Source organism: Chiloscyllium punctatum, chromosome 49, assembly GCF_047496795.1.
Source record: "Chiloscyllium punctatum isolate Juve2018m chromosome 49, sChiPun1.3, whole genome shotgun sequence".
Classification (NCBI taxonomy): Eukaryota; Metazoa; Chordata; class Chondrichthyes; order Orectolobiformes; family Hemiscylliidae; genus Chiloscyllium; species Chiloscyllium punctatum.
In genome coordinates this window covers 27,784,952-27,812,649 of record NC_092787.1, presented here as the reverse complement: position 1 = coordinate 27,812,649, position 27,698 = coordinate 27,784,952, and the positions used below count along the sequence as shown (strand labels likewise).

General features: G+C 45.1%; 1 protein-coding gene across 2 annotated transcripts; it reads left to right on the top strand.

Annotated features, from left to right (window-relative positions):
• The first annotated feature begins 846 nt into the window (after positions 1–846).
• inpp5e (inositol polyphosphate-5-phosphatase E) lies at positions 847–27,657 on the top strand. Of its 2 annotated transcripts, none has more exons than XM_072566038.1 (12): positions 847–967; positions 12,650–12,803; positions 14,492–15,557; positions 16,666–16,789; positions 21,801–21,895; positions 22,517–22,641; positions 22,735–22,854; positions 23,229–23,333; positions 24,611–24,772; positions 24,998–25,113; positions 25,884–26,020; positions 26,277–27,657. In XM_072566038.1, the coding sequence occupies exons 3-12, from the start codon at positions 14,725–14,727 to the stop codon at positions 26,404–26,406; spliced, it is 1,947 nt and encodes a 648-aa protein (XP_072422139.1). In that variant the 5' UTR covers positions 847–967; positions 12,650–12,803; positions 14,492–14,724; the 3' UTR covers positions 26,407–27,657. The 2 variants fall into 2 exon arrangements, with proteins under 2 accessions (XP_072422139.1, XP_072422138.1); XM_072566037.1 differs by having other exon boundaries at positions 23,226–23,333.
• The last annotated feature ends 41 nt before the right edge of the window (positions 27,658–27,698 follow it).

The window sequence follows — 27,698 nt, the reverse complement described above, 5'->3', positions numbered from 1 at the left end:
AACTTGAGAGGGTTCAGAAAAGATTTACAAGGATGTTGCCAGGATTGGAGGATTTGAGCTAAAGGGAGAGGCTGAACAGGCTGGGGCTATTTTCCCTGGAGCGTTGGAGGCTGAAATCTTTTCTGTGGCCTAGGGGAGCCCAAAAGCCAAGGTTTACGGTGAGAGGGGAAACATTTGAGAGACCTAAGGGACAACCTTTTTTCACACCGAGGGTGGTGGTGTGTATGGAACGAGCTGCCAGAAGAGGTGGAGGAATTTAAAAGGAATCTGGATGAGTAAATGAAGAGGAAGGGTTTAGAGGTATGCGGGCCAAATGGGACTCGATTAATTTAGGATACCTGGTCGGCATGGACGAGTTTACGTGCTGTACATCTCTATAATTGTATGCTATCTTTATCCTCTTGCCTGACACCGGACCTGAAATTTACAGCGTTTTCTGTTTATTTTGAGATTCCTCGCCTCTTTAAAACTTTGAAAATCAAAATATTAATGAGCTGAACAAGTTGTGGAGAATAATGAAAACCTTAATAAATCCTGAATTAAAAACCGAAAGACCTGCGGATGCTGTAAATCGGAAACAAATACAAGAAATTGCTGGAAAAGCTCAGCAGGTCTGGCCGTATCTGTGCAGAGAAATCAGAGTTAACATTTCGGGTCTAATTCCGAGGAAGGATCACTGGAATTGAAACGTTAATTCTGATTTCTGTTCCCAGATGCTGCCAGCTCCAACTTCCTTGTCTCCTGAACAGCTGTTGGATACAACAGCTGCAGACTGACTGTATCATTCTCCCTGGGATGACTCCTCCAGTATCCCTGCATGCATAGCAGCTGAATGGCTGGGATGAGTCCTCCTCCTTCCCGGGATGCACTGGAACCGGCGTTGGCAACGAGCTCTGATCCCGTTGCTAAGGGCCGCAAGGTTTTGATATGGGCCCAGCGTCAGGATCTGGCGGGGGAGTCCGCTGAGGTAAATGGAGCGTCCTGTTCTCCCTGCGGTGCATGTGCTCGATAGCGCCCGGGCCTGGAGTAGTTGGAGGAGCGGGCTCCGACATCCTCGGGCTGGTGCATTCGACCGTGTGGGGCATCCCTGGGGCCAGGGGCTCAGGGCAGCCGGAGTCAGGGTGTTGTCGGTGTCTGAGGGGCCGGGGCTGGAGGGACGTGGTGCTGACCGGCGGCAGTGGGCAGATGTGAGAGGGAGAGAGGGGAATCTGAGGTCTGGCTGAGGGGGAGAGGCTGGGGCTGTTTTCCCTGGAGCGTCGAGGCTGAGGGGTGACCTTATAGAGATTTATAAAATTATGAGGAGCATGGATAGGATAAATAGACAAAGTCTTTTCCCTGGGGTCAGGGAGTCCAGAACTAGAGGGTATAGGTTTAGGGTGAGAGGGGAAAGAGGTAAAAGAGACCTCAGGGGCAACTTTTTCACACTGAGGGTGGTAAGTGTATGGAATGAGCTGCCAGAGGAAGTGGTGGAGGCTGGTACAATTACAGCACTTTTTGGATTAGATTAGATTCCCTACAGTATAGAAATTTAAAAGGTATCTGGATGGGTTAGAGGGATATGGGCTGGTTGCTGTCATTAGAGACTTGATTAACTTAAATATCTGTTTGGCATGGATGAATTGGACCGAAAGGTCTACTTGCGTGCTGTACATCTCTATGACTCTAATTGGCCTCAGTGTCATAAGGCGCAGCTCCCTGGGGCTGGTTCTTCTCTGAACAATCTGCTGCAGATGCTGGTATCTGTACTGAAAACAACAAAATGCTGGACAGCGGGTCAGACAGCATCCATGGAGAGAGAGTAAGCTAACATTTCAAGTCTAGTTGACTCTTCATCAGAGCTCAAGAGAAATGTGGAGGGGACAGCATTGAAGCAATAGTGGGGGTGGGAGGTGCTTGGAGTGCTGTGGGTGAAAGGATGTTGATATTTCAAATGAAGTAATCAGAATGTGAGAATGGACTGGCAGAACATCACCCCCCTCATGGCACCTTTCTATATAACTGCAGAAGGTGCAACCCCTGCCCCTTCACCTCCTCCCTGCTCCCTAAGGGCCCAAAACAGCATTTCCAGGTGAAAAGCAGCATTTCACCTGTACCTCCTCCAACCTTGTGTATTGTCTTTGCTGCACCCAATATGGCCTACTCTACATTGGAGAAACCAATGCAGACTGGGTGACTGCTTTGCAAAACATCTCCAGTCTGTGCACAAGCAGGACCCTGACTTTCCTGTAGCCTGTCGTTTTAACACAGTGTCCTGCTCGCATGCCCACATGTCTGTCCTCGGCATGTTGAAGTGTTCCAGTGAATTACAGCACCAACTGGCAGAATAACTTCTCATATTCAGACAAGGCACTTTACAGCATTCTAGACTTAATATTATTAAGTTCAATACCTTTAAATAGTGAATCATTCCCATTTCATAAAATCCTGACAGTGTGGAAACAGGCCATTTGGCCCAACTAGTCCACACTGACCCTCTGAAGAGTAACACTCCCAGAAGCATTCCCTATCCTATTACTCTACATTTACCCCTAACTAATGCACCTATTTTCTTCCCTTTCTTTTAGCTTGTTATCATGTCCTCTCTTCCCTCCCTCCATCCCAGTGTCTACCCTTTCAAGTCTGTCAGGAGTCAAATTATTGTTATGTCGTTCTCACATTCTGATCACTTAAAATGAACTGTCAACATCTTTTCTCCATCAACACCCTACACCCACTACTGCCCCTGCCTCAACTATAGCATAAATGCTGTCCCCTCACACTGTACTTGCATCTGATGAAGAATCAACTCGACTCAAAACATTAGCTTGCTCTCTCTCCATGGATGCTGTCTGACCCGCTGTGATCTCCAGCATTTGTTGTTTTCAGTACATTATTTTTCTGCCATTCTCACATTCCAGTCACTTAATCTGAACTATCATCATTCTTTCTCCCCCAGTACTCCAATCTCCTGCCCCCGACTTGCTGTTTTCTGATTCAATTGGATCTTTCCCAGCTCAAATACTACCTGCCAGCTTCAGTTCCATCTTCATCCAATAAAAACTCCACATTGTTACAAAAATAATAATCACCTCACCCCTCCCTATCTCTGTCACCTCCTCCAGCCCCTACTTCCCTCCCTATTTCTATAATGTCTGGCCCCTACCCCTCCCTACCTCTGTTACCTCCTCCAATTCCTACAACCCTTCCTATCTCTAACCCCTCCTGTCTCTACAACACTGATTTTTGAGCTTCATCCAATTCAAGTGTTCCAGATTCCTCTGATTTTAATGATTCAACTATTAGCACTATGCCTTCAGCTGCCAGGATTTCCTCTCCATACCCTCTCCCTCTTTGAATCTTTAAGATACTTATTAAAACCTGTCTGTTTGATGAAATATGTGATTGTTTGGCCTGCTACCTCTTTGTGGTTTTGTGTTAAATTTAATCTGACAGTGTTCCTGTGAAATGCATTCTGAAGTGTCACTGCATTAACCATGCTATATAAATATTGATTGTAACTTGCCATGAATTTTTTATGGTACAGTAATTGGTAAATAGTACACTGTTGGGTCGAATAGCCTCCTCCAGGCTGTAACGGTTCAAGGAGCCTTGGCCCAATTGTTTCCATATAAATTATATTTAACCAACTTAGTCGGATGTGTTATGTACCCCTGGGGCAAATTCGACTTGAACCTGGGTCTTCTTGGTTAGAGCTAGGGTCACGATCACTGTCCCACAAGAAGCTCTGCCAGTACCATTATAAACTAGGCTGCCATTCCTGATCATTTCAGCGCTGCCTTCGAAGAACAGTAAAAGTCTCCTAGTGTTCTCTGAGATTGCCTTCATTCATCCCCTGGTGGCAGGAATGTCAGGCACCAATACTGCTTACGTTTTGCATCAAGTTAATATCATTACTCAGAGCCTGTAGGTGACTTTAAAAAAATATTTCACAAAAGATGCATACAAACAAATTTGGAGCAGGACAAGATCATTTGGCCCCTTCAATTAGCTCTGCCAGTTTAAAAGCTCATGGTTGACTTGATTCCAGCCTCAACTTCACATCCTGCCTACCCCTGATAACCTTTAATTCCCTTGCTGGTAAAGAATATCCACCTCTATCTTTAAAAAAAGTTCAGTTACCTTGCATCTGGGGTAGATAGCTCGAAGACCTGAGAGTAAACAAAATTCTAATCTCCATCTGATGTGGGAGACCCCTTATTTTGAAATTCTGCCCCCTGGTTCTAGTCTCTCCCATAAGGAGAAACATCCTTTCAGCATCTATCCCCCTCTTCATAGTCCTGTCAGAATCTTGTGTTTCAGTAAGATCACTTCTCATTCTTCTAAACTCAGGCACAGCTTGTCCTTTCATTGTGGATAACCCCACCTCCCTCTCCACCTTCGCTGCCCTGCTTCTAATGCATTTGCATCATTTCTTCAAAAAACCAAACCAAAACTGCAGATAGTACTCTAGATCTAGCCTCACCAAAGCTCTGTACAACTGTAGCAGATCCAGACTTCTAGATTCTATCTCCTTGCAGTAAAGGTCAGAATTCTGTTTGCTTTTTGAATCACTTGTATGGTAACTCTTTGTGATTCACAGACAAGAACGCAGATCCCTCTGTGTATCAAAGTTTTGCAATCTCTCCTCATTTTAAAAAGATACTCCTCTATTCTTCCTGTCATAGTGGATAAACTCACTTTGCTTTACTAGTCAATCTGCCAGATTTCATCCACTCACTGAGTCAATCTCCATCCTTTTGCTGACCCCTTCTGTCCTCTTCACAACTTATTTTCCTACCTGCCTTTGTATCATCAGCAAATTTAGCAACTGTGTGTTTCATTCCCACTTCTAAGTTATTGATCAAGATTGTAAATAGTTGATGTCCAAGCACCGATTCCTGAGTCAATCCACCAGTACCTTCTTACTAACCTGAAAATGATCCATTTCTGTGTCTTCAATCTCTTGTTAGTGAATGAAGAGAATAAGAGACACAACAGATACCCAGAGTTTCTCGAGGTATTTAAAAATTAAAAGGATTTGAAAAAGTGAGTTTGGATCCTGTAAAGAGAGGGTCTCAGGAATTGATCCTGGAAAATAAGGGAATAACAGCTGAATTGAACAGATGTTTTATTCTGTTCCATGATAATATGCCATCCCCTATACCATGAGCTCTTATTTTACATGGTGTCCTCTGAAGTGGCCCCTTGTCAGATGCCTACTGGAAGGCTAAAAACACCACATTCCAGAGGTTTCCCTGTTATCCAAACTGCTTGTTGCTTCCTGAAAAAAAAACTCAATAAATTAGGAAAAGACAATTTTCCTTTCTCAAAACTACATTGACTCTCCCTGATTGCATTAGGATATTTCAAATGCTCGGTTATATCCTCCTGAATAAAAGATTCCAGCATTTTCCCAATAACCAATGATAAGTTAACTGGCCTGTAGTTTCCTGCTTTTCTTGAGTAGAGGAGTTACTAGCTTCCAATCCCTGGGACTTTTCCAGACTGCAGATAATTTTGGAAAATAAAAAGCAACATCTCTCCCATTTCAGCAGCCACTACTTGTCAGATTTTAACTCCAGAAGAAGTTTTGCTGTTCCCTTTGCCCGCTGAATAGAATGGTTTAAGTTCCTCCCTTTCACCTGATTCCCAGTTGTTTCTGGGATGTTATGTGTATCACGTTCAGTGCGGACAGCTGTAAAACATCTGTTCAATTCAGCCAATATTTCCTTATTTTCCAGGATCAATTCCCGAGACCCCCTCTTTAGAGGACTCAAACTCACTTTTTTAGATTCTTTTAGTTTTAAATACCTTGAGAAACTCTGGGTATCTGTTGTGTCTCTTATTTTCTTCATTACACCCTCCTCATTGACCTGTTATTTATTCTTTGTTGTTCTTTATCTTTTGTCTAGCCTTCTAACTTGCAATTCACCTTTTCAGAATTGCTCACCTTTTCTTTCAATTTTATATACTATCTTTAGTGTCATTAGTTAGCCAGGGTTGGTCCTTAAGATTAAAAGGCCATAACATACAGAAGCAGAATTAGGCCATTTGCTCATCCAGATACTGCTTAAATGCTGTGAGAGTACCTGCCTCCACCACCCTCTCAAACAGCGTGTTCCTACTCTTGCCCCTGAGACTGAATATCACTTAATCATGATCACTGTAACCAAGGAGCTCCTTCACTAGGTGGTCATTAGTCAATCTTGTCTGATTGTACAGTTTCAGGTCAGCATTTAGTGTCTATTTCTGAGGCCCATGCTTGAGAACTGTATGTGGAGGGTGCTCTACCCTGTAACTAATCCCTTGCTTTTCCCTTCACTGGGAGTGTTTGATGGGGACAGTGTAGGTGGAGCATTACTTTTGATTTAAAAACTTGGAAGAAGCGCTACTCTGTACCTAACCCAGTATTGTACTGTCCTTGGAACTGGTTGATGGTGACAATGTAGATTGAAGCTTTACTCTGTATCTAACCACATGCTATACCTACCCTGAGAATGTTTGATGGGGACAGTGTAGAAGAAGCTTTACAATGTATCTAACCCTGTGTTGTCTCTGACATGGAGTGTTTGATTAGGATGGTGTAAAGGGAGCTTTACTCTGTATCTAACACAGTAGTGTCACTGAGATGGGAGTGTTTGATGGTAGTGCTTTTAGAAGGAGCTTAATTGTGTGTTGGACATATTGGAGACTTTTGGGTTGTTAACTGTGTCAATTAATAATCCTAGAACAAAAACCTTCTCAGATGAGCAGGAACACATCAGAACGTATCCGCAAGGAAATAAGTGACAGGTGATCTTGTCCATGAATGATCAAAGTACAACACTGTTGGCTACTGTATCCAAGTGTTGGGAAACAATAACTAACTTTTGGTTGGGGCTATAAGTTATGAATAAGACTATTCTTCAAGGAATAGATAATTCACAACATGTTGTTTAAAGAAAATACCTTTGAGGTAAACTTGTTTCACACTGAACTGTTTTCAAACAGTGCTAAACTGGATACACACAGGGATTTTAGTTACATCTTCCTTTGATGTCAGCTATCAAAGCTGTCTGTTAGCCCTGGAAGTGTTTGATGGGGCAAGGCTTTCATCACCTAATTGGGGAGCTTCAGATATCCTGAATCTGAAAGCCTCTCCTTCAGCATGCTGTGTATTCATCAAGTTTGTTCCTGTTATCAACATGGGAATTGTCATTGAGCAGAAACTGAACTGCACCTACCATATAACAACTGGCTTTTTTGGGAAGAGGGCTCCAGAATTTCCACTCCCTTTTGTATGAACCATTACTTTCTGACATCACCCTCAATGATCTGGCTTTAATTTTAAGAGACTTTCTCTTTGTTATTGGTCCCACCACCCGGCCCAGGAAGGTAACCATTGCTCTGTATTTACTCTGTCAATCTTTTCCCTCGAGACTGTCCGCAGTGACCCCACTGTCAAAAGTCAGGATCCTATATGTATTGCTGTGAATCTCCAAAGGAGCAGACATTACCTGCACTTGATTCTCTGAGAGCTGAGGTGAAGTGGGAAGTGTGCTGTGTTGCATGAAAAACACAGCCATTCACTGGGTCAGGACAGTGCTCAGTGTGAGAGTGAAAATCTCCTCTCCAAGCCATTGAATGTATGAGATGGGATGGGATTACTAACTGGAAACAGCAAGGGGCTTTGGGGTCCAATCCATCTTGCTGTGGACTATTACCCAGGAATTCCTGCTGGAGAAAGAGGGAGGTTGGGGAATGCTCCACATCAGCTGTGATGTCCCTACAGGTAATCAGTCTTTGTATCCAGCCTGTCAAATTCAGAGTAACCTGCTAATTAAGTACAGGCCTTTTGAAACTGGAAATCACCAGTTCAGGAGAGTAGCCAGCAGCTTGTGTTTAAGTTGGGGCTGTCTTTTGGATGACGAGGACTCCTCTGCCCTTTCAGGTGGGAGAAAAGGTCTCCTGTCCTCTATCTCAAGGAGGCTGGGAGCTGTCCTCATGCCCTGTGTTACACCTGACTGGGGAATGCGCTGGAAATAAAGCCCCAATATTCATCAATTCGTTGCAAAAGTGAAAGATTTTATAGAAGTATGCAAAGTTGCCCCAACATACTTGCCTTTTATATGCAGATTGACAAAACATGGACCGGGTTTCTGTGCTGAACAGAAAATACTATTTACTACAAATCATTGGATTCTAGCTACAGTTAAACCATAATGGACCAATGACAAATAACTACTAGCTATAAGGACAGTACCTTTTTATTTTGTGCTTTTAAAAGCTGGGGGCTGAAATGAGAAAGAGCTGTATTATAGAGTCATTGAGCACAGAAATAGAAACTTTGGTCCAACTCGTGCGTGCTGACCAGATATCCCAATCTGACCTAGTCCCATTTGGCAGTATTTAGCCCATATCCCTCTAAACCCTTCCTATTCATGTACCCAGACAGATGCTTTTTAATGTTGTAATTGTACCAGCCTTCACCACTTCCTCTGGCAGCTTGTTCATTACACGCACCACCCTCTGTGTGAAAAGGTTATCCCTCAGGTATTTTTTAAATCTTTCCCCTTTCATCTTAAACTCATGCCCTTTGGTTTGGACATGCCTCACCCTAGGAAAAAGACTATGGCTATTCATCCTATCAGTCCCCCTCGTGATGTTATGAACCACTTTACGGTCACCCGTCTGACGTATTGAAGCCTGTGCTTGAAAACATGGCAGTATGTTTTGAAAGCAAGTAGCCTGCCTCCCAGTGCAGGCATTGTGTAAATAACTGTTGGAACGAGTAGTGATTGATATTAAAGTTGTTAATGATTTGGAAACAAAGGCATGCACTGTGCAGGCTTTCCTGGCACCAGGAAGTTGATTGCCCTATGGACTAATGACCAGTTAGCAATGCCTGTTAACAATTGGTTCTCTGCTGACTGAGCAGATTGGAGCTGGGGGACAAGTTAGAGTGAGAGAAGTGTTTAGTTCTTCTTCATCTCAGAAGCAGTCTCTCTGTTCTCAAAACTTGCTGTAAATCTGAAGAAAACCAGTTTATCATTGCTTCACAGCTGTTACAAACTGTGACTTTAACTGATGAGTCAGAGACAATTTATGGTTGAACCAAACCACCTCATGCTCTTCGAGGAGAAAGAGAGGACTGCAGATGCTGGATGTCAGAGCTGAAAATGTGTTGCTGGAAAGGTTGAAGTCCCCCTCCCACTCCACTAAGGACATGCAGGTCCTTGGACTCCTCCATCGCCAGACCATAGCAACACGACGGCTGGAGGAAGAGCTCCTCATCTTCCGCCTAGGAACCCTCCAACCACAAGGGATGAACTCAGATTTCTCCAGTTTTCTCATTTCCCCTCCCCCCACCTTGTCTCAGTCAAATCCCTCAAACTCAGCACCACCTTCCTAACCTGCAATCTTCTTCCCGACCTGTCCGCCCCCACCCCCTCTCCGGCCTATCACCCTCACCTAAACCTCCTTCCACCTATCGCATTTCCAACGCCCCTCCCCCTAGTCCCTCCTCCCTACCTTTTATCTTAGCCTGCTGGACACACTTTCCTCATTCCTGAAGAAGGTCTCATACCCGAAATGTCAATTCTCCTGCTCCTTGGATGCTGCCTGACCTGCTGCGCTTTTCCAGCAACACATTTTCAGTCCACCTCATGCTCTTAGGAACCAAAGGAAGCATCCAGGGAAAGATGATTGTAGCAATGTGCTGACCAGCAGAATAGTGATAGGAATCATTCCATAAAGAGCATTTTATCAAATGTGGCATCAAGGAGCCCAAGCAGAACTATTGTCAGTGCGAATCAGAGGGAAATCTTGCCACTGGTTGGAGTCATATCTGGCACAAAGGAAATGATTGTGTCTGTTGGAAATCCCACTTGGGAAAGTGCATGGATACCGAAGAACTGCTATTCCTGGGATTGTCACAGACGTTAAGGGTTGAATCAAACTATTTGAAGTTCCTAAGTTACCTGTCTGATGGACTTTAGGTTAACAGAAAACACTGACCGAGGTTTTGTATTTAACATGAACTACTGTTTATCACCAATAAAATAATGCTAGCCACGGGAAAATGAATGTGAATTATCATCACTATCTCTACTAGATTAAACTCTGAGCCCTTCCTAAACTCCTACACACCCATGCAGACCTTTGCAAACAATTAGACATGGATGTTACAGGATGGAGGAAAAGATACTAGGGAAATACAATCACAGCACCAGTCCACTAAGGATTAGTGAGATGTCTGTTTGTTTCTTCCCAAGTCCTGCTGACCTCCATTCTTCTTATTTCCAGATCCTTTCAATTCTTTGCTGAAGTACAGTGCAGTTGGTGCTTTGTTTTTTTCAGTCACTGGTTAGATGCAACAGTCTATAGCAACTGATGGGGGAGATTAGCTATATTTCCGTTTTTGGTTACTTCGCATCTTAGAGGGAGAGTGATGCTGTATCTTTCAGCCTAGAGGCTTTTGCCAATGTATTGCTCACATACGAACTGTCTACCTGCCCAGAAAGCAATCACCGAGTTGTTGTCATGCTGATGACTGTACCCTCTACAGTTGGTCCTGTTTTCACAAGCCAATCAGCAGTTTGTCTTTGGGTGAAGCTTGCTCTGCAGACTCCCACAATGTTGGGCTATCTTAGACATCTTCCACAACAACCATGTAAACAACTTGTTTTTAACTTGTTTTTCAGTAACTTGTTTTTAAAAGTTGTCGCAACTACTTCCAGAGTCTTCTATATATTCTTTTCACATTTATGGTCCACAATCCAAAACTTTAAAACTTTTAAAAAAGATGTGGTACTGAAGCAGCCTGTGTTGAGGGCACTAAGATGGAGATCGTGTTCAAGCTTGGGCTCCAATGTGGTATGCAACATTTGTGCTACTCAGGGCAATCTCCAACAAGAAAACGATCTGATGATTGTTCCTTGACAGCTCCATGGCTGAAACTCCTGTTATCAACATGGGGATTGTCATTGAGCAGAAACTGAACTGCACCTACCATATAACAACTGGCTTTTTTGGGAAGAGGGCTCCAGAATTTCCACTCCCTTTTGTATGAACCATTACTTTCTGACATCACCTTCAATGGTCTGGCTTTAATTTTAAGAGACTGCCTCTTTGTTATTGATCCAACCACCCGGCCCAGGAAGGTAACCATTGCTCTGTATTTACTCTGTCAATCTTTTCCCTCGAGACTGTCCACATTGAGCAGTGAGTAATGTGTTCAAGCTAAACTCAGCTCCAGTCACATTTCAAAATAAATCGATGTTTTGATCTGCCATATTGAGTTGATAATGTTGGTTTGATGAGGAGGCAATCTGGGAGTAACTGAGCAACTTACACCTTGGGATCATGTTTCAATGTTGTAGGCTCGCTCAATGTAAATCTACTGGAATGAGCTGCAACTACAAACCTGATTGGAGCTGCGTCATAAAATATAAAATGAGTGAAGATTAATTCCTTTTACTTCTACTTGGCCTGAACAGCTTTTCTCACTGACATTGTACTGTCAGTGCAGTGGTGCTCTGTGTTTGATGGGTTCTCTCTGTCCCTGCTGTGTTTAATGAGCTGACTGGTTTTGTGAGTGACACACACATCTTCGCACATGATGTTAGACAGCAAGCATCTCAGCTGAACCTGGAAACACATGTGTAGGCAGACACACAGGGACACAGAGAGTCACACTCTCAAACCGTTTCACCATACAGCACACTGAGGAGTCATGACTCGAACATTTTTCTGCTAAGGCCTCATTTTGAAGCTTCAAAATTGTGAATCTGTTGCTGAGAACTGGGTATTGTGTGTGTGTGTATTGTGGGAGGAGATACTGGAGAAGACCCAAGAGAGCAGTAGGAAGGGTTAGCCATTGCTGCCTTGGAATTTGTGATCCCACAGTTATCCATTTGTGACTCCACTTGGAGTCTTGGCCTCCTGCATTGGGAAGCCTGTGGTAAGAGGCATTGTAGAAATAAGTAATTCTTATTTTTCTGTGTTCAATTGTCAACTACAACTCGGAGTGATTTAGAAGGCTTTTGGCCCATGGTGCTCGTGCTAACTCTTTGAAAGAGCTGTCCAATTAATCAAACTGTTCCTGCTTATTTCCCATTGACCTCTACAGTATTTCTCCCTCACTTTTCCTGCAAATGTAATCTGTGGCTGTACTGTAAAAAGTTATAGACACGTTAAGTGAATGTGCAACAAGGTGACAGCTGGAGTAAAATGTGGGGACATTAGCTTTAAGAACAGAAAAGCAGAATACTTTTTAGAAAATTTTCACACTCCTTAAATATTGGTGTTCAGAGAGATTTGGATTTACTCATACAAGGAACTCAGAAATATAGCATGCAGATCCATCAAACAATTTGGCCAGTGTTCATTCCCCATTGAGAAAATGGTGGTGAGTCACCTTCTTGAACCACAAAAACGGTTTTTTGGGAGGGAGTACCAGGATTTCATCCAGCAATACTCTAGAAACAGTGTAATATTTCCAAGTCGGAATGGTGTGTGGCTTCGATGGGAACTTGCTGGTGCTCCACTGGGCCTTCTAGGTGGTAAATGTGAATTTAGAAAGTGCTGTCAAAGGAGCCATTGTGAGTTTGGGAATGGCAAAATCTCCCCTCTGAATCTTTCCGCGTCAGTCTGTTTTGCATGCTGATTAACTTTCTCACTTGCTCTACAGAAATCCTGTGATCCTGAAACAGTTGTCACTAGAAATGCAGCACCATGGTCACTGTCACTGTAGGCTGTAGGAAGCTGTCTGGATTCATGTCTCCCTATGATGTCCTTCAGCTGGATCTGCTGTCACTATGGAGACACTGCAAGGATGCCTAGAGGTGTGTCTGGGAGTTAGAGATTATCCTTGTGGTGTCACACCTGCCAGGATGAAGCATTGGAGCTGTGGCATGTCAAGGAATGCACGGTTTATTGGGAGGTTGGGGACTGTTGGGAATTTGGGATGAGTATCATCACAGGCACAATTAGAAATGGAGCAGAGCATTGCACCAGATGATGAGCACTATCTCCTGGTGACTGGATGCTGAGCTTTAGCTACCACACCCAGAGGACCACTTGATAAAATGCAAATCTTAAGACCACAAACAAAAATATTTCTCACTGAGATCTTGTGCCTGTCACAGGCCACTCAGTTTTTGATTACCATCATTTTTCCAACAAGTTAAAATTCCTTGAACAAAATTTGTATAATTGTTCTGGTACAGCCCCCTTCATGTACAATAAATTTACACAAACATTCATAATTGGAGCAAAATTACCCCATTCTGCCCCTCAAGCATCCTCTGTCATTTAGTAAGATCATGGCAGATTTGTGTGTGTTTTAATTCCATTCCTGTCTAACCCCTCGATAACCCTTGATTCTCCTGCCTAACATGAATCTATCCCTCTTCCATCTTCAAAAGAAATTCAGTGACCTGCCTCCATTGCCTTCTGAGGCAGAGATTTCCAAAGTCACGCAATCCTCTGAGAGAAAATGTTTTCTGTTGTAAAGGAGTAACTTCTAAAATTGTGTCCCTTAGTTCTGGACTTTCATAAGAGGAAGCATCCTTCCCATGCCCACCTTGTCAAGAACCTCCAGGATTTTATAAACTCAATTAACTTACCTCTCATTCCTCTAAACTCCAGTGGAAACAAGTCAGGGCTGTCCAACGTCTCCTCAGAGGAAAACCCACTTGTTCAGGGCAACCCTTCTCTGAACTGCCTCCAACATATTTATATCCTGCCTTAAATAAGGAAACTAAAACTACATGACGTATTTAAGAAGTGCTTTCACCAATGCTCTGTGTATTGCAGCATTCCCGGTGTTGGGCAGGTTTGTGTTGTTACTCCCTGGTCTCAGCTTTTAAAATGTCTTCATGGGATGTGGGTATCACTGCCTGGGCCAGCATTTATTGCCCATTACTAAACTGCCCTTGACAAATTAGTGATGAGTTACTACCTTGTTGTTCAGCCATTTTAGGGGACTGTTAAAAGTCAACCATATTGCTGCGAAATTCCAGTTACACATAGGCCTGTTTGAGTAAGGGACAGCAGTTTTCCTTACTTAAGTGGCATGAATAAAGCACATGGTATTTCACAACAATCCAGTAGGTCACTATTGCTACGATTCACTTTTTTTTCAGATTATATCTCAATAAAAACAATTTAAATGCTTCAGCTGCCTTTGTGGGATTTGAGCTCCTGTCTCTTGATTACTAGGCTAGATTCCTGGATCTTTATTCCAGTAACATAACCACTGGGCATTACTCAATCCATTCACTCATGTAGATAAAAGCAAAATACCACAGATGCTGGCGGCTGGAAATACAAACAAACTGCTGGAGAAACTCACTAGGCCTGGCAGCATCTGTGGAGAGAGAGAAGTTAACGTTTTTTGAGTCCCTTCCTCCTCACCATCTACTAAGATGATGAAGAAAGCTCAGTGCTATTCCTGCCCCCTTTGTGTTTTTGAATTGATTGTTTTTTTGTTGCTGATTGTTTGCTGACAGTGTTGGTGGTTTTGCTGCAGGTTCTGGATTGTGGCCTCTGCATTGGAGTTTTGACACATTGGTCAGGGACTATCTCACCTCCTTCTGATCGCACCTCCTTTTCTCTGTGGAAGTGAAAGGATGAGGCAGCCTAATTGGTGCGTCACTGGCGACAGGAACTGGACACTTTTATGGTTTTTTTGTGACCGAGGACAGTTGTTCAAGACCACTCCCGTTCAGCTGTTTTTGCCACTGAAGGTGAGGTTGGTCAAGAATGAGTGATCAGACCAGACTGGCAGCACACAGTGCCTGGAATGTGTCCTCTGGCACAGGGACTGGACAGCCCCAAAGCCTCGAGACTGAGCGATGCCAACGGCGAGACCAGGAGGAGTCTAGGCCCTTCCTCAGCGACACTTGGAAATGCTCCCCTGAGGAACTAGGCCATGGTGTCCAAGGGTTGAAAACACCGTTGGTGCCACGACCCCCCGTGAGGCCCAAACCGTGCCAACAGAATAAGCTGCAGCACCTGCACTCAGCAGAAAGGAGAGCTGCCGCCCGCAGACTGAGGAGCAGGAGCAGTGAGGAGAGCTCCTCAGAACCTGTTGACACAGACTCCTCCTGTGGGTCTCTGTACGGTGCTGACCTCTCAGCCTCCCCCATGCAGTGTTTCCAAGGCAGGTCAGGGGTGGCACCCCAGACACCTCTGCCCAGCAGCAGCAGTAGCAGTAGCTTGCAGGAGTGTGACACTAGTGAGTCAGCTGGCAGTACAGCAGAGTATCATAATGGACCTGTGCACACAGAGCCCCAAGCCAGGAGTGATCACCCTGACATTGAAACAGTATCGTCAGCCAATCGGAAGCTGCCTCCTGTAGCACCGACCAAACCCCTCCCTCCAATGGTCATTAACCTGGATTCACCAGTATTAAGGACCAGTAATCGGATCGACCAGGATTATATGGATTACATGCGTGTGACTCAGACAGTGTCAAGCCAGCACTCCAATCTCCTCAGCCTGTCCCAAGGAGCTGAGGATAATCGATCTTCAATCTCCATGAGTTCTTCCAGTAGTATCTTGTTTCCTGTCCGTTCTGAGGATCTTCGGAAAAGGTAAGGGAACGATTGTCAATTAAAACGTTAAAATCCTCTGAGCTGTGAGTTGTCTTGTGTCAGCCTTAGCCTTTGAATTAGAAGCGTATGGATTCATATTCCACACCGACGCTGATGTAGCACTGCCTGAGGCCCTGTTATCCCTGGTTTTGCCTGTCTCTGTTGACGAGGGAATACTCACTATCAAAGTTTTAGCCCTCTCTGAAACTACGTACTCTGGGTGATTGTCTATTCTTCCATCCCATTCCCACTATAGTGAGATGTTTAAGTTCAGAAAGTGGGCTATTCCCATATTGCAGGGCACAGAGTTTAAAGGTCAGGTGTGAGATGTCAAGTTTGTTTTGTCTCCTATTTGCAGAATGATAGGAAGATGTGGGTCTGGATTGCTCGGATATTCCTGGGACGGGAGACACTGTGAGAGGATAGTGTAGTCAAAGGGTAAGAGGAGAATGAAGAAAGGTTTGGTGAGACTGAATCTGGATTACTGTGGACAGTTTTGATCTCCTTATTTGAAGAAGGCTTTCATTGAATTTGGAACAGCTCAGTCAACTTCTTCCAGGGATGGGGGTTAGTTTATGAAGAAAACAGGTTAGGCCTTTCTTCATTAAAGAATGAGAGGTGATCTGATTAAAACATGTAAAGGATTGAGGGGACTAGATAGGGTAGATAGCTAGAGGATAATTCTCCTGGTTGGGAAAGAGTCGAACTCGGAGATAGAGTTGGAGAGTAAGAAGCCACCAGACTGAGATGAGGAGAACCTTTTCCCCCCCCCAGAGTATTGGAATTCTATTGGAATTCCCTCTCCCAGCGAGAAATGGGAGCTGCACCAATGAGATTTTTTCATGGCTGAGTCAGACAGACTTTAGATTGGTAAGGGAGTGAAAAGTTGCTGGAGGCAGCTATGCAAGTGGAATTAAGGCCACAACTAGATCAGCCATGATGGTATTGTATGGTAGCACAGGTTGGAGGCCTGTAGTAACTTACGCTTGCTCTTAAGTGTGATTGTTCTTACATGAAGCATAGAGGAGTAGCAGCCGTGGCTGTAACAGTCAGACGGAAGCTGAGTAATCATGTACTTTGACTTTGGGACATTCCTGTGTCTCTACAGAAGTTATCTGGAGGGCAGTCTCCTGGCCAGTGGAGCTCTGTTGGGAGCCAGTGAATTGGATCGTTATTTTCCTGACCGAAAGGTCCGAGTGTTTATCACCACCTGGAACATGCAAGGCCAGCAGGTGAGTCACAGAAACGGTTGATTAGGATGTGCCCAAGAAATAGATGAGGGTGGAGCGATAGATGTTGTCTTTGTGGACTTTAGGAAAGCCTTTAACAAGGTTCTACATAGTAGACTGTTAGTAAAGTCAGGTCTCCTGGGATTCAGGGTCAGCTTGCCAATTGGATACAAAATGGTCTTAATGGAGACAGAGGTGGTGGAGGGTTGTTTTTGGACTGGAGGCCTGTGCCTAGCGGTGTTCTGCATGGATTGGTGCTGGGACCACTGTTTGTCATTTTCGATAAGCAATATAAATGAGAATATAGGAGGCATAGTTAGTTTGCAGATGACACCAAGATTGATGGTATAGTTGACCGTGAAGGAGGTTATCTAAGATTACAAAAGAATCTTGATCAATTGGGCCACTGGGCTGAGGAGTGGTAGATGGAATTTAATTTGGATAAATATGAGGTGTTGGACTTTGAGAAAACAACAGCAAAACTTCTACAGTTAATGTTCAGGCCCTGGGGAATGTTCTCAAACAGACGTAGTGGTTCATGTAGGTGGTTCTTTGAAAGTTGTGTCACAGGTTGTCAGGGTGGTGAAGAAGGCTTTCAGCATACTTGCATTCATTGCTCAAAGCATTGAATATCGAAGTTGGAACATCGTATACAGTTATACAGGATGTTTGTGAGGCCACTTGGGAGTACTGTTTACAGTTCTAGTCACCCTGCTATAGGAAGGATATTATTAAATTGGAGGGAATGCAGAAATGATTGACAAGGATGTTACCAGGACGAGAAGGTTTCATTTATAAGGAGAGACTGGATAGGCTGGGACTGTTTTCAGTGGAGTATAAGAGACTGGTGGCAGTGGGATGACTTTATAGCGGTTTATAAAATCATGAGGGGCATGGATAGGGTGAATAGCAAAGGTCTTTTCCCTGGGGTGGGGGAGTTCAAAACTAGAGGGCATATTTTTAAGGTGAGAGGGGAAAGATTTAAAAGAGAGCTGAGGGGCAACCTTTTCCATGCAGAGGGTAGTTTGTACATGGAATGAACTGCCAAATGAAGTGGTAGGTGCAGGGTAGTTACAACACTGAAAAGAGATTTGGTCAGGTACATGAATAGGAAAGGTTTAGTGGGATATGGGATAAACACAGGCAAATGGGACGAGTTCAGTTTGGGAGACCTGGTTGGCATGGACAAGTTGGACTGAAAGGTCTGTTTCTGTTCTGTATGATTCTATTCATCAGAAGAGAGAGATCAGAGAGAAACCCTCCAGCAAGAGGGATCTTAACTCCGATATGTCCCTGCAAATACAGAGCAGCACTAAGTCTGGTCATCGTGCACACTGAGCTGTGGGTATGGAGGTGTAGAGGGTAGGTGGGTCATATTGTATGATCTCTCAGTCCCCCAACGCACCAGTGCCTCAGCTGATCTGCTGAGATGTATGGGTCAGGTCAACTCCACTCCGAACCTTGATCTGTTTTGAACTTGTCAGGAGCTGATGTTATCTTTGGCAGCAAAACGGCCCATGTTGCTGCGGCTGTCTGCTCTCCAGTGAACCCACCCTCTCTGTGGCACTGGGCCAGGGGGGAAAAGTTCAAACCTCACCATGGCAGCAAGTAGAATTTAAATTCCACTCATAATCTGGAACAGAAAGCCCATCTCAGAGGTAGCATTGTGACAAATCTCAGGGTTCACTAATGTCCCTTTAAGGAAGGAAATCTGCCCTCCTTACTCGGTCTGGCCTACTTGTGACTCCAGACCCACAGCAGTGTGGCTGATTCTTAACTGCCCCCTGAAACGGTGCATCAAACGGTGATTGAGCAACAAACAGCCTATGCAGCCTGGTCAACAGCATCTCAAATCTGGTGAAAGACAAAAGAAAGTTACACATGGATTGAATGAAAAAATATATCGAAAAGCATTTAATTAACTATGAAAGGAGAGGCAACAGTTTAGAGTATTATCACTGGACTGTTAATCCAGAGACTCGTGTAATGTTCTGGGACCCAGGTTCAAATCTAAGAATCTAATTTAGATATTAGATTTAGAACAGTACAGCTCAGTACAGGACCTTCAGTCCTTGATGTTGGGGTGGCCATTTATCAAACCCTTCATTTTACTATCATGCAAGACTCACTTAAATGTCCATAATATATCTGACTCTACTCCCACCGCTGGCAGTGCATTCCATGCACCTACCACCCTCTGTGTAAAGAACCTACCTCTGATATCTCCCCTAAACCTTCCTCCAGTTACCCTAAAATTATGTTCCCTCGTGATAGCCATTTCTGTCCTGGGAAAAAGTCTCTGGCTATCTGCTCTGCCTATCCCTATGCCTTTCATCATCTTGTACACCTCTATCAAGTCACCTGACATCCGTCTTCGCTCCAATGAGAAAAGCCCTAGCTCTCTCAACTTTTCTTTGTCAGACATGCACTTCTGTCCAGGCAGCATCCTGGTAAATCTCCTCTGCACTCTCTCTAAAGCTTCCACATCCTTCCTGTAGTGATGGCAACTAGAACTGTACACAATATTCCATGTGTGGCCTCACCAGGGCTCTAGAGAGCTGTAGCATAACCTTGAGGCTCTTAAACTCAATCCCCCTGCTAATGAAAGCCAACATACCATACTCCTTCTTAACAACTCCATCAACTTGGGTGGTGACTCTGAGGGATCTATGGACATGGACCCCAAGATCCCTCTGTTCCTCCACGCTGCCAAGAATCCTGCCTTTAACCCTGTATTCTGCATTTGAATTTGACCTTCCAAAATGAATCACTTCACTCTTTTCTGGATTGAACTCCATCTGCCACTTCTCAGCCCAGCTCTGCATCCTGTCAATGTCCAGCTGCAACCTACCACAGCCCTCCACATTACCCACTACACCACCAACCTTCTTGTCATCAGTAAACTTACTAACCCACCCTTCCACTTCCTCATCCAAGTCCTTTATAAATATCACAAAGAGCAGAGGTCCTCGAACCGATCCGTGCGAAACACCACTGGTCACTGAGCTCCATCTACAGCCACCCTCTGTCTTCTATGAGCCAGCCAATTCTGTATCCAGTCAGCTAGATTTCCCTGTATTCCACTACTCCTTACTTTCTGAATGAGCCTATCAAACACCTTGCTAAAATCCATGTACACCACATCGACTGCTCTACCTTCATCAGTGTGTTGTGTCCTCAAAGAATTCAGTAAGGTTTGTGAGGCATGATCTTCCCTTCACAAAACCATGGTGACTATCTCTAATCAAGCTAGGCTTTTCTAATAATCTTGTCTCTCCGAATCCTCTCCAGTAATTTGCCCACCACCTACATAAGACTGACTGGTCTGTAATTCCCAGGGTTATCCCTATTCCCTTTTCTTGAACAAGGGAACATTTGCCACCCTCCAATCATCTGGCACTACCCCAGTGGACAGTGAGGACACAAAGATCATCACCAAAGGTGCAGCAATCTCTTCCCTCACTTCCTGTAGTAACCTTGGGTATATCCCAACTGGTCCAGGGGACTTAGCTATCCTCATGTTTTTCAAAGTTTCCAGTACACCCTCCTTCTTAACATCAACCTGTTTGAACATATTAGTCTGTTTCACACTGTCCTCACAAACAGTGAGGACAAGGTCCCTCTCACTCGTGAATACTGAAGCAAAGTGTATTCACTATGGACTTCCCCTACTTCCTCCAACTCCAGGCACAAGTTCCATCCACTATCCCTGATCAGCCCTACCCTCACTCTGGCCATCCTCTTGTTCCTCACATAAGTATAAAACGCCTTGGGGTTTTCCTTAATCCTACCTGCCAAGGCTTTTCTCATGTACCCTTCCAGCTCTCCTAAGTCCATTCTTCACTTCCTTCCTGGCTATCTTGTCACCCTCCAGAACCCTGTCTGATCCTTGCCTCCTCAACCTTAAGTAAGATTCCTTCTTCCTCTTCGCTAGATGTTCCACATCCCTTGTTCATCCAAGGTTCCTTTACCTGGCCATCCCTTCCTTGTCTCAGTGGGACAAACCTATCCAGCACTCACATTAAGTGCTCCCAATGTGTGCTCCACAGTTCCTGCCTATTAGCATTAATTCCCCCCCCCCCATTAAATACTTTCCCATACTATCTGCTCCTGTCCTTTTCCATGACTATAGTAAAGGTCACGGAGTTGTGATCACTGTCACTGAAATGCTGTCCCACTGAGAGAATGGACACCTGACCTGGTTCGTTGACAAGCACCAAATCCGGTATGGCTTCCCCTCTAGTCAGCCGATCTACATATTGAGTCAGGAATCTGCAGACAAACCCTCCTTGACAACCTCTCTTTCTGCAGCTGTGATACTATTCCTGATTAGCAAAGTCATTCCCCCACCTTTTTTACCTCCCTCCCTATTCCTTTTGAAACATCCAAACCCTGGAACATCCAACCACCATTCCTGCCCGTGATATCCAAGTTTCTGTAATGGCCACATCATCGTAGCTCCAACGCTCTCCCATGTTTTAATGTTTTAAGTTCATCACCCTTTTTTCTGACACTTCTTGCTTTTAAAATAGTCACACTTCAACCCATCACACTGACTGCAACTTTGCTCTGTCAACTGTGTATCCTTCCTCACAGACCCTCTGCACGCTGTATCTGCCTGTTCACCAGCTCCCCCATCCTCTGATCCATACCTCTGGTTCCCATCCCGACAAACTAGTTTAAAGCAATGATGACCATGAATACATTATCAATTGTTGGAAGAACCCACGTCCCATCAGGGAGGGAAATCTGCTGTCCTTACCTGGTCTGGTCTCCATGTGACTCCAGACCCACAGCAATGTGGTTGACTTTTAACTGGCCTCTGGGATCCCAGTTAATGGCAATAAATGCTGGTCGAGAAATGCTTCTTGAATTGAGGGGTCAGTGACTGAGCCCCTCCCCACGAGGGGCCTGTAACCACCAAACCACTGCCAGGCTGATCTCAATGTTTTGACCAGATACAGGGTTTGCTTGTAAAAATGAGTTTGTTGTAACCATTGTTCTACCATTACAGCTCCCTGACAAGCTGGATGACTTTCTCCTGCCCTGTGACTCTCAATACATCCAGGACTTGTATATCATTGGTACTCAGGAAGGAATCCCAGACAGGTAACAGGACCTCCACATCAGAAACAAACCTGATCACATTTCAGGCTGCCTCTCATTTTTACCTGCTCACCCCACCCCACCCCCTCCCTATCCAATGTTCAGTGACCCTGGGAATGTTATGTGACACCAGATAGAGCTAACTGTTGCAGACTCCAACACATGAAAACATTGAACCGAGATACTGCCTGCACATTGGTCGACATAAAGGATCCTACAGCTCCTACTCAGAGGGGCAGCGGAGTCTCTTTTCTCTATGTCTGTCTCTATCTCTTCTTCCGTTCCCCTCTCAATTTTACAATCATTCACATGCTCTCCAGCAGCAGTCACATGATAGGGTTGACCACTCTGCTTGTTCCTCCATTGCTGACCAGAACAGTTGAACACCAGTCCATGGGGCCAAGGACTGCCTGTGACTCAGCTCTCACTTCACTGGCTGAGACGAGCAACTTCAGCAGAGATTGCTGAGGCTGGGATCAACCTCAGACGATAGGGCTCCCATTCTGCATTGATTGTTTACCTCACCCACGGTTAGCTTTCAGCACTTCCAGTTTGTGAGCTTCTGTGTGCTGTGTTTTAGGGCCACAGCTTGAACGCCTGGCTTGTGCTTTTATGTTTGTGCAGGAGAGAGTGGGAAATCCGTCTGCAGGAGACCCTGGGGCCTCACTTTGTGCTGCTATACTCTGCGGTGCACGGAGTCCTCCATCTCTCTTTGTTCATCAGAAGAGACCTCATCTGGTTTTGCTCAGGTAAATCTTGCAGGATTGCTGGCCATTAGCTGTGCAATAAATGGAAATTGGATGGTTTGAAGATTTCCTGAATGTGTTTGGGTCTTTCCACAGAAGTAGAACAAGCAACAGTGACAACTCGTATCGTCTCCCAGATCAAGACCAAAGGAGCCGTAGCAATCTCATTCACATTTTTTGGGACGTCCTTCCTCTTCATTACTTCTCACTTTACCTGTAAGTTTTACCCATATATTTCACTCAACCTGTATGTTTTCCAGAATCTGTTTCTCTCAGTTGTGCACTCAGGCTGACAGTCAGCCTCACAACAAAAGAACAACAAGCTGGCACAATGATCGTGTGCTCAAATAAGTTTTTGAGAAGGGGTTAATTGCCCAACCAGTGCACAAGGTCTTGAAGCACTTTACAGCTATGCAATGAGCCAGAACTCACTTAAAGGAAAAACGTAGTTCTCTGTCCATCTCTTCAAAACCCGTTATTATTTTCAAACATTGTGTGAAATTTAGGCTAATGATGGTAGTGAGCTAGAAATGTGGGGATAGGTTACAGCACACTCCCTGTCTCTCATTGTGATCTCTCTCATGCAGCAGGGCAAGGGAAGGTTTACGAGAGGATGCTGGACTACAATAAAACAATAGAAGCTCTGGCACTTCCACGGGTTGTGCCTGACACCAACATCTACAAATCTGACCCCTGTGAGTAGCTAACGTTAAATGCCTGGTGTACAGCTGTTGTCTGAGTAGGGTGTGAAAGAGAATGTACCACCTTCAGGTGAGCCTCTCACTGGGGTACAGGTCTCACACACACTGACTCTCTCTGGGGTACGGCTCCCACACACACTGACTCTCTCTGGGGTACGGCTCCCACACACACTGACTCTCACTGGGGTACGGCTCCCACACATACTGACTCTCACTGGGGTACAGCTCCCACACACACTGACCCTCACTGGGGTACAGCTCCCACACACACTGACTCTCACTGGGGTACAGTCCCACACACACTGACTCTCACTGGGGTACGGTCCCACACACACTGACTCTCACTGGGGTACAGCTCCCACACACACTGACTCTCACTGGGGTACAGCTCCCACACACACTGACTCTCACTGGGGTATAGCTCCCACACACACTGACCCTCACTGGGGTACACTCCCACACACACTGACTCTCACTGGGGTACGGTCCCACACACACTGACTCTCACTGGGGTACAGTCCCACACACACTGACTCTCACTGGGGTACAACTCCCACACACACTGCCTCTCACTGGGGTACAACTCCCACACGCACTGACCCTCACTGGGGTACACTCCCACACGCACTGACCCTCACTGGGGTACACTCCCACACGCACTGACCCTCACTGGGGTACACTCCCACACACACTGACTCTCACTGGGGTACACTCCCATACACACTGACTCTCACTGGGGTACGGTCCCACACACACTGACCCTCACTGGGGTACGGTCCCACACACACTGACTCTCACTGGGGTACGGTCCCACACACACTGACTCTCACTGGGGTACAGCTCCCACACACACTGACTCTCACTGGGGTACAGTCCCACACACACTGACCCTCACTGGGGTACAGACCCACACACACTGACTCTCACTGGGGTACGGTCCCACACACACTGACCCTCACTGGGGTACGGTCCCACACTGCCTTTGATACTGTGCTTCTTTTCATGTCTTCGTATTCCTTTCCCCTTAAAAAAATAGTGGTGTTAGTTACTGCAGGAATGTTGTAACATGGGTGAACATCCCTGCTTTCCTCTGAGGGGAGGCTGTGGAAAGTGAGAAATGGAGAACGTTGTATGTGTTACACAGGAGTGAGCAAGCTGTTTCTGAGCCGAATCAGACTCTCCCTCCAGCAGCTTCACACACCTTCCTCACAGAGAGCAAGCAGTAGACATGACCATTTATCTAACATGCTAATCCTATGCACTTGCTGCAGATGATGTGACAACTCGATTTGATCAGGTTTTCTGGTTTGGTGACTTTAACTTCCGCCTGGATGTGAAGCGAGCAGTGATCGATGAGCTCCTCCAGAACAGGAACATGGACAGTCTACGCTCCATTCTGCATTATGATGAGCTCACCAAAAAGCTACAGGAGGGTAAGACTGGTTCTGTGTACTTTCCAGCAACTTGGGACCGGGGAGGGAGACAAGGATCAGCTGCAGGAACAGCTCCCCCATGCACTGGGGTACGGAGTCTGTGGTAACCTGCACTATCCTGCAGTTTGGTTATGTATGAGGTGAGATCCATATTATTGTTTGTGGAGAGCGAGGGAGAGTGTTTGTGAATCTTTCTACATCTCACCTGTTTCTCCTGTTCCTCAGGCTCCATTTTTAAAGGGTTCAAAGAAGCTGAAATCAGTTTTCTACCAACCTACAAGTTTGACATTGGATGTGACGTTTATGACAGTAGTGCCAAACAGAGGACTCCCTCCTACACGGTAAGGAAGTGACAGAAAGTATAATTCTGCTGGAGTATTGGCCACTCCCTCCTTTTTAACCAGTCCTCATTTACCCAGTGAGTGACTGCACAATGGAGAGGCTGCATTAACTGGGACTGGTTTTACAGCAGAGAAAGTGAGGGGAATGTACAAGTAAATGATGACATACTGTTTCCAGGGACACATGGGTGCTATCTAAAGATCGAAGCTATTTTGGCGAGGAACCAGGGGAGAAGATTCCTGTAGTGAGTTGTGCTGTTCTGGAACATGCTGGGTACTGGATAAATCCTTCCTAGGTAGAAAAGGTTTCTGGACTGTGGGGAAGCAGCAGACCTTCAGTGTCTCTAACTGGCTCAATCTCTCAAGGAATGGGAGAGCAGGGCAGTGAAGCAAACAAAAGGACAGACTCTTTGGTACACCATCAATGACCTCCAAACATTAGACCGTGCAACTGAAGAGTACTCACTAACAGGAACCACTTCTCACACAGCAACATGCTAATGACCAGGTAATCTATTTTACTGATTTGGAGGAGAGGAGCACCATGACATCTTTTAAATCAGAGTGCTCCTGAGTTGGTTAAAGTCTCATCTGAAAACCTTCACCTTTGATAGTTCAGCATTGCTGCTGTGGGAATGTGGTCACTGGAGTGAACTAGATTCGAACTACATGGGGTGCTAATCATGGACCTGTCAGTTGTACCATTTGGTGTAGTTTCTGTGGGAAGCTTGTAACACAGCCACAGACCACTTACCCCTGTTTTTCTGCAGGACCGTATTATATACAAGAGCCGGCAGAAAGGTGACATATTCGTACTTAAATATGGCAGCTGCACTTCAATTAAAACCTCCGATCACAGGCCTGTCTACGGCTACTTTCAAGTGAGGCTGCGACCTGGAAGAGATAAGTGAGTTTGCTTTTTATTCCCCTCCTGTGCCTTGCTGGTGATGCCACTTCTGTGGGATTCTCTGATGTGCACCCAAGCACCAGGATAAGGGACAGCTTCACAAAGTGTTCATGCTGTTCTGCATGTGTCTGCACCTGTCAGTGAATCAGAAGCTGTCCAACCTGTGGTCTCTGAACTAACTAGGCATCAGATAATTGTGAACTAAATAAGAGCTATTGGGTTGTTCATGTCCAATTTGTCTGTTTTGCTCCATCAGCATCCCACTGTGTGCCGGTCAGTTTTACAGAGATATCTACAAAGAGGGAATAAAAAGACGGTTTGTGAGAGAGCAGAAGAGACGTGCATTCTGGAACCAGAAGAACAGTGTCACCTGCAGTGTGTCCTGACAGTAACTGGATAGAAACAGGGAGCTGCCTGCAGCAGTGAGCACAGAAGCAGACTGCACCCAGGGTGCTGATCACCAAAGGAAAGCACCTGGGTGCTCTGTCACAGGAACCACGCCAAGACAGTCATTAAATAAAACTGTCATTTAGGGTGCCCTGTAATGCACTTATAAAGAGCAAGACTGTGCATCATAATCCATCATTATTGTTGTTTTTGTTTCATAATTATGTAGTAATTCAATATTTTGAAGATGACATTTTTCAATGTTCATTTTTTAATGTGCTCTCTGTTGAGAAGCTTATATCAAAATTTAAACCCTCAAAAAAACCAGACTCTGTGTGGGACATCTCCAATGTATCTATTCTTCAGAGAATGTCCCTGGAATATTGAACCTTTGGCACTGTCACAGTTTAGCCAAGACCCCCCCACAGTCGCCTTGGCACCAGACCACGGGCAGCTACAGAGTCTTCCCTGCTGCAGCCATGATACCCAAGTTAGCATTAACAAAACATGGGCTGGTTCTTTCAGCTCTGTGTGAGAGTGAGTGGAGCATGTTGCTCACCCCAGTTGGAGATTAGCCCACAATCGATTTTGTGAAATGGGTATTTCTCATTTCCTTAAGAGGCCTTGATTATCAACCTGCTGAAAAAGGTCGCTCCATGATTGTACACTGACCTTTAACAGCTGGGATTGCAGACAGTTTTATTGTTTATATTTGGATGGAGAATTGTTAAATGGTATTGCTGCTGACAGACACTGGCTAATGGGCACAGGAGAGATCAAACTCAGCCATCGGGCAGTGAGAGGCCTGTCAGTGTACTAGCACAGCCCAGGGACACGGGTGGTGATCCTCTCACATGGAGTTATTATTAAAAGGCTGCAATTCTGCTTCTCCTACATGCCCCATCATCACTGTGGCTAACGAACATGGAGGACTCTCCCCAGTCTGTGGGCTCCAGCCTACATTTGGTATCTGAAAGGAGAGTGGAGATGGCTTTGTTCAGACACTATGTCCAGTAGCTCATGGAGGTTGTGGCTGGGACAGGGTCTCAGTTACCCCCCTCTCCAAAGCTGTTTTCAGTATATGGTTGGTCAGGTTTCATACAGGACTCGAGATTACAAATCACCCTGGGCCTTTGCAGGAAGACCCATACAGAGGGTTGCTGTAACATATGAATTTGTGCTTTATATAGAACACTTTTATTTTGATTTCATTGATTTTTTTTTTTACAAGAAATAAATAATTTTTAAGAGTTCTGGGTGTTAGTCAGCACTGTTGATCGGAGCTGCAATG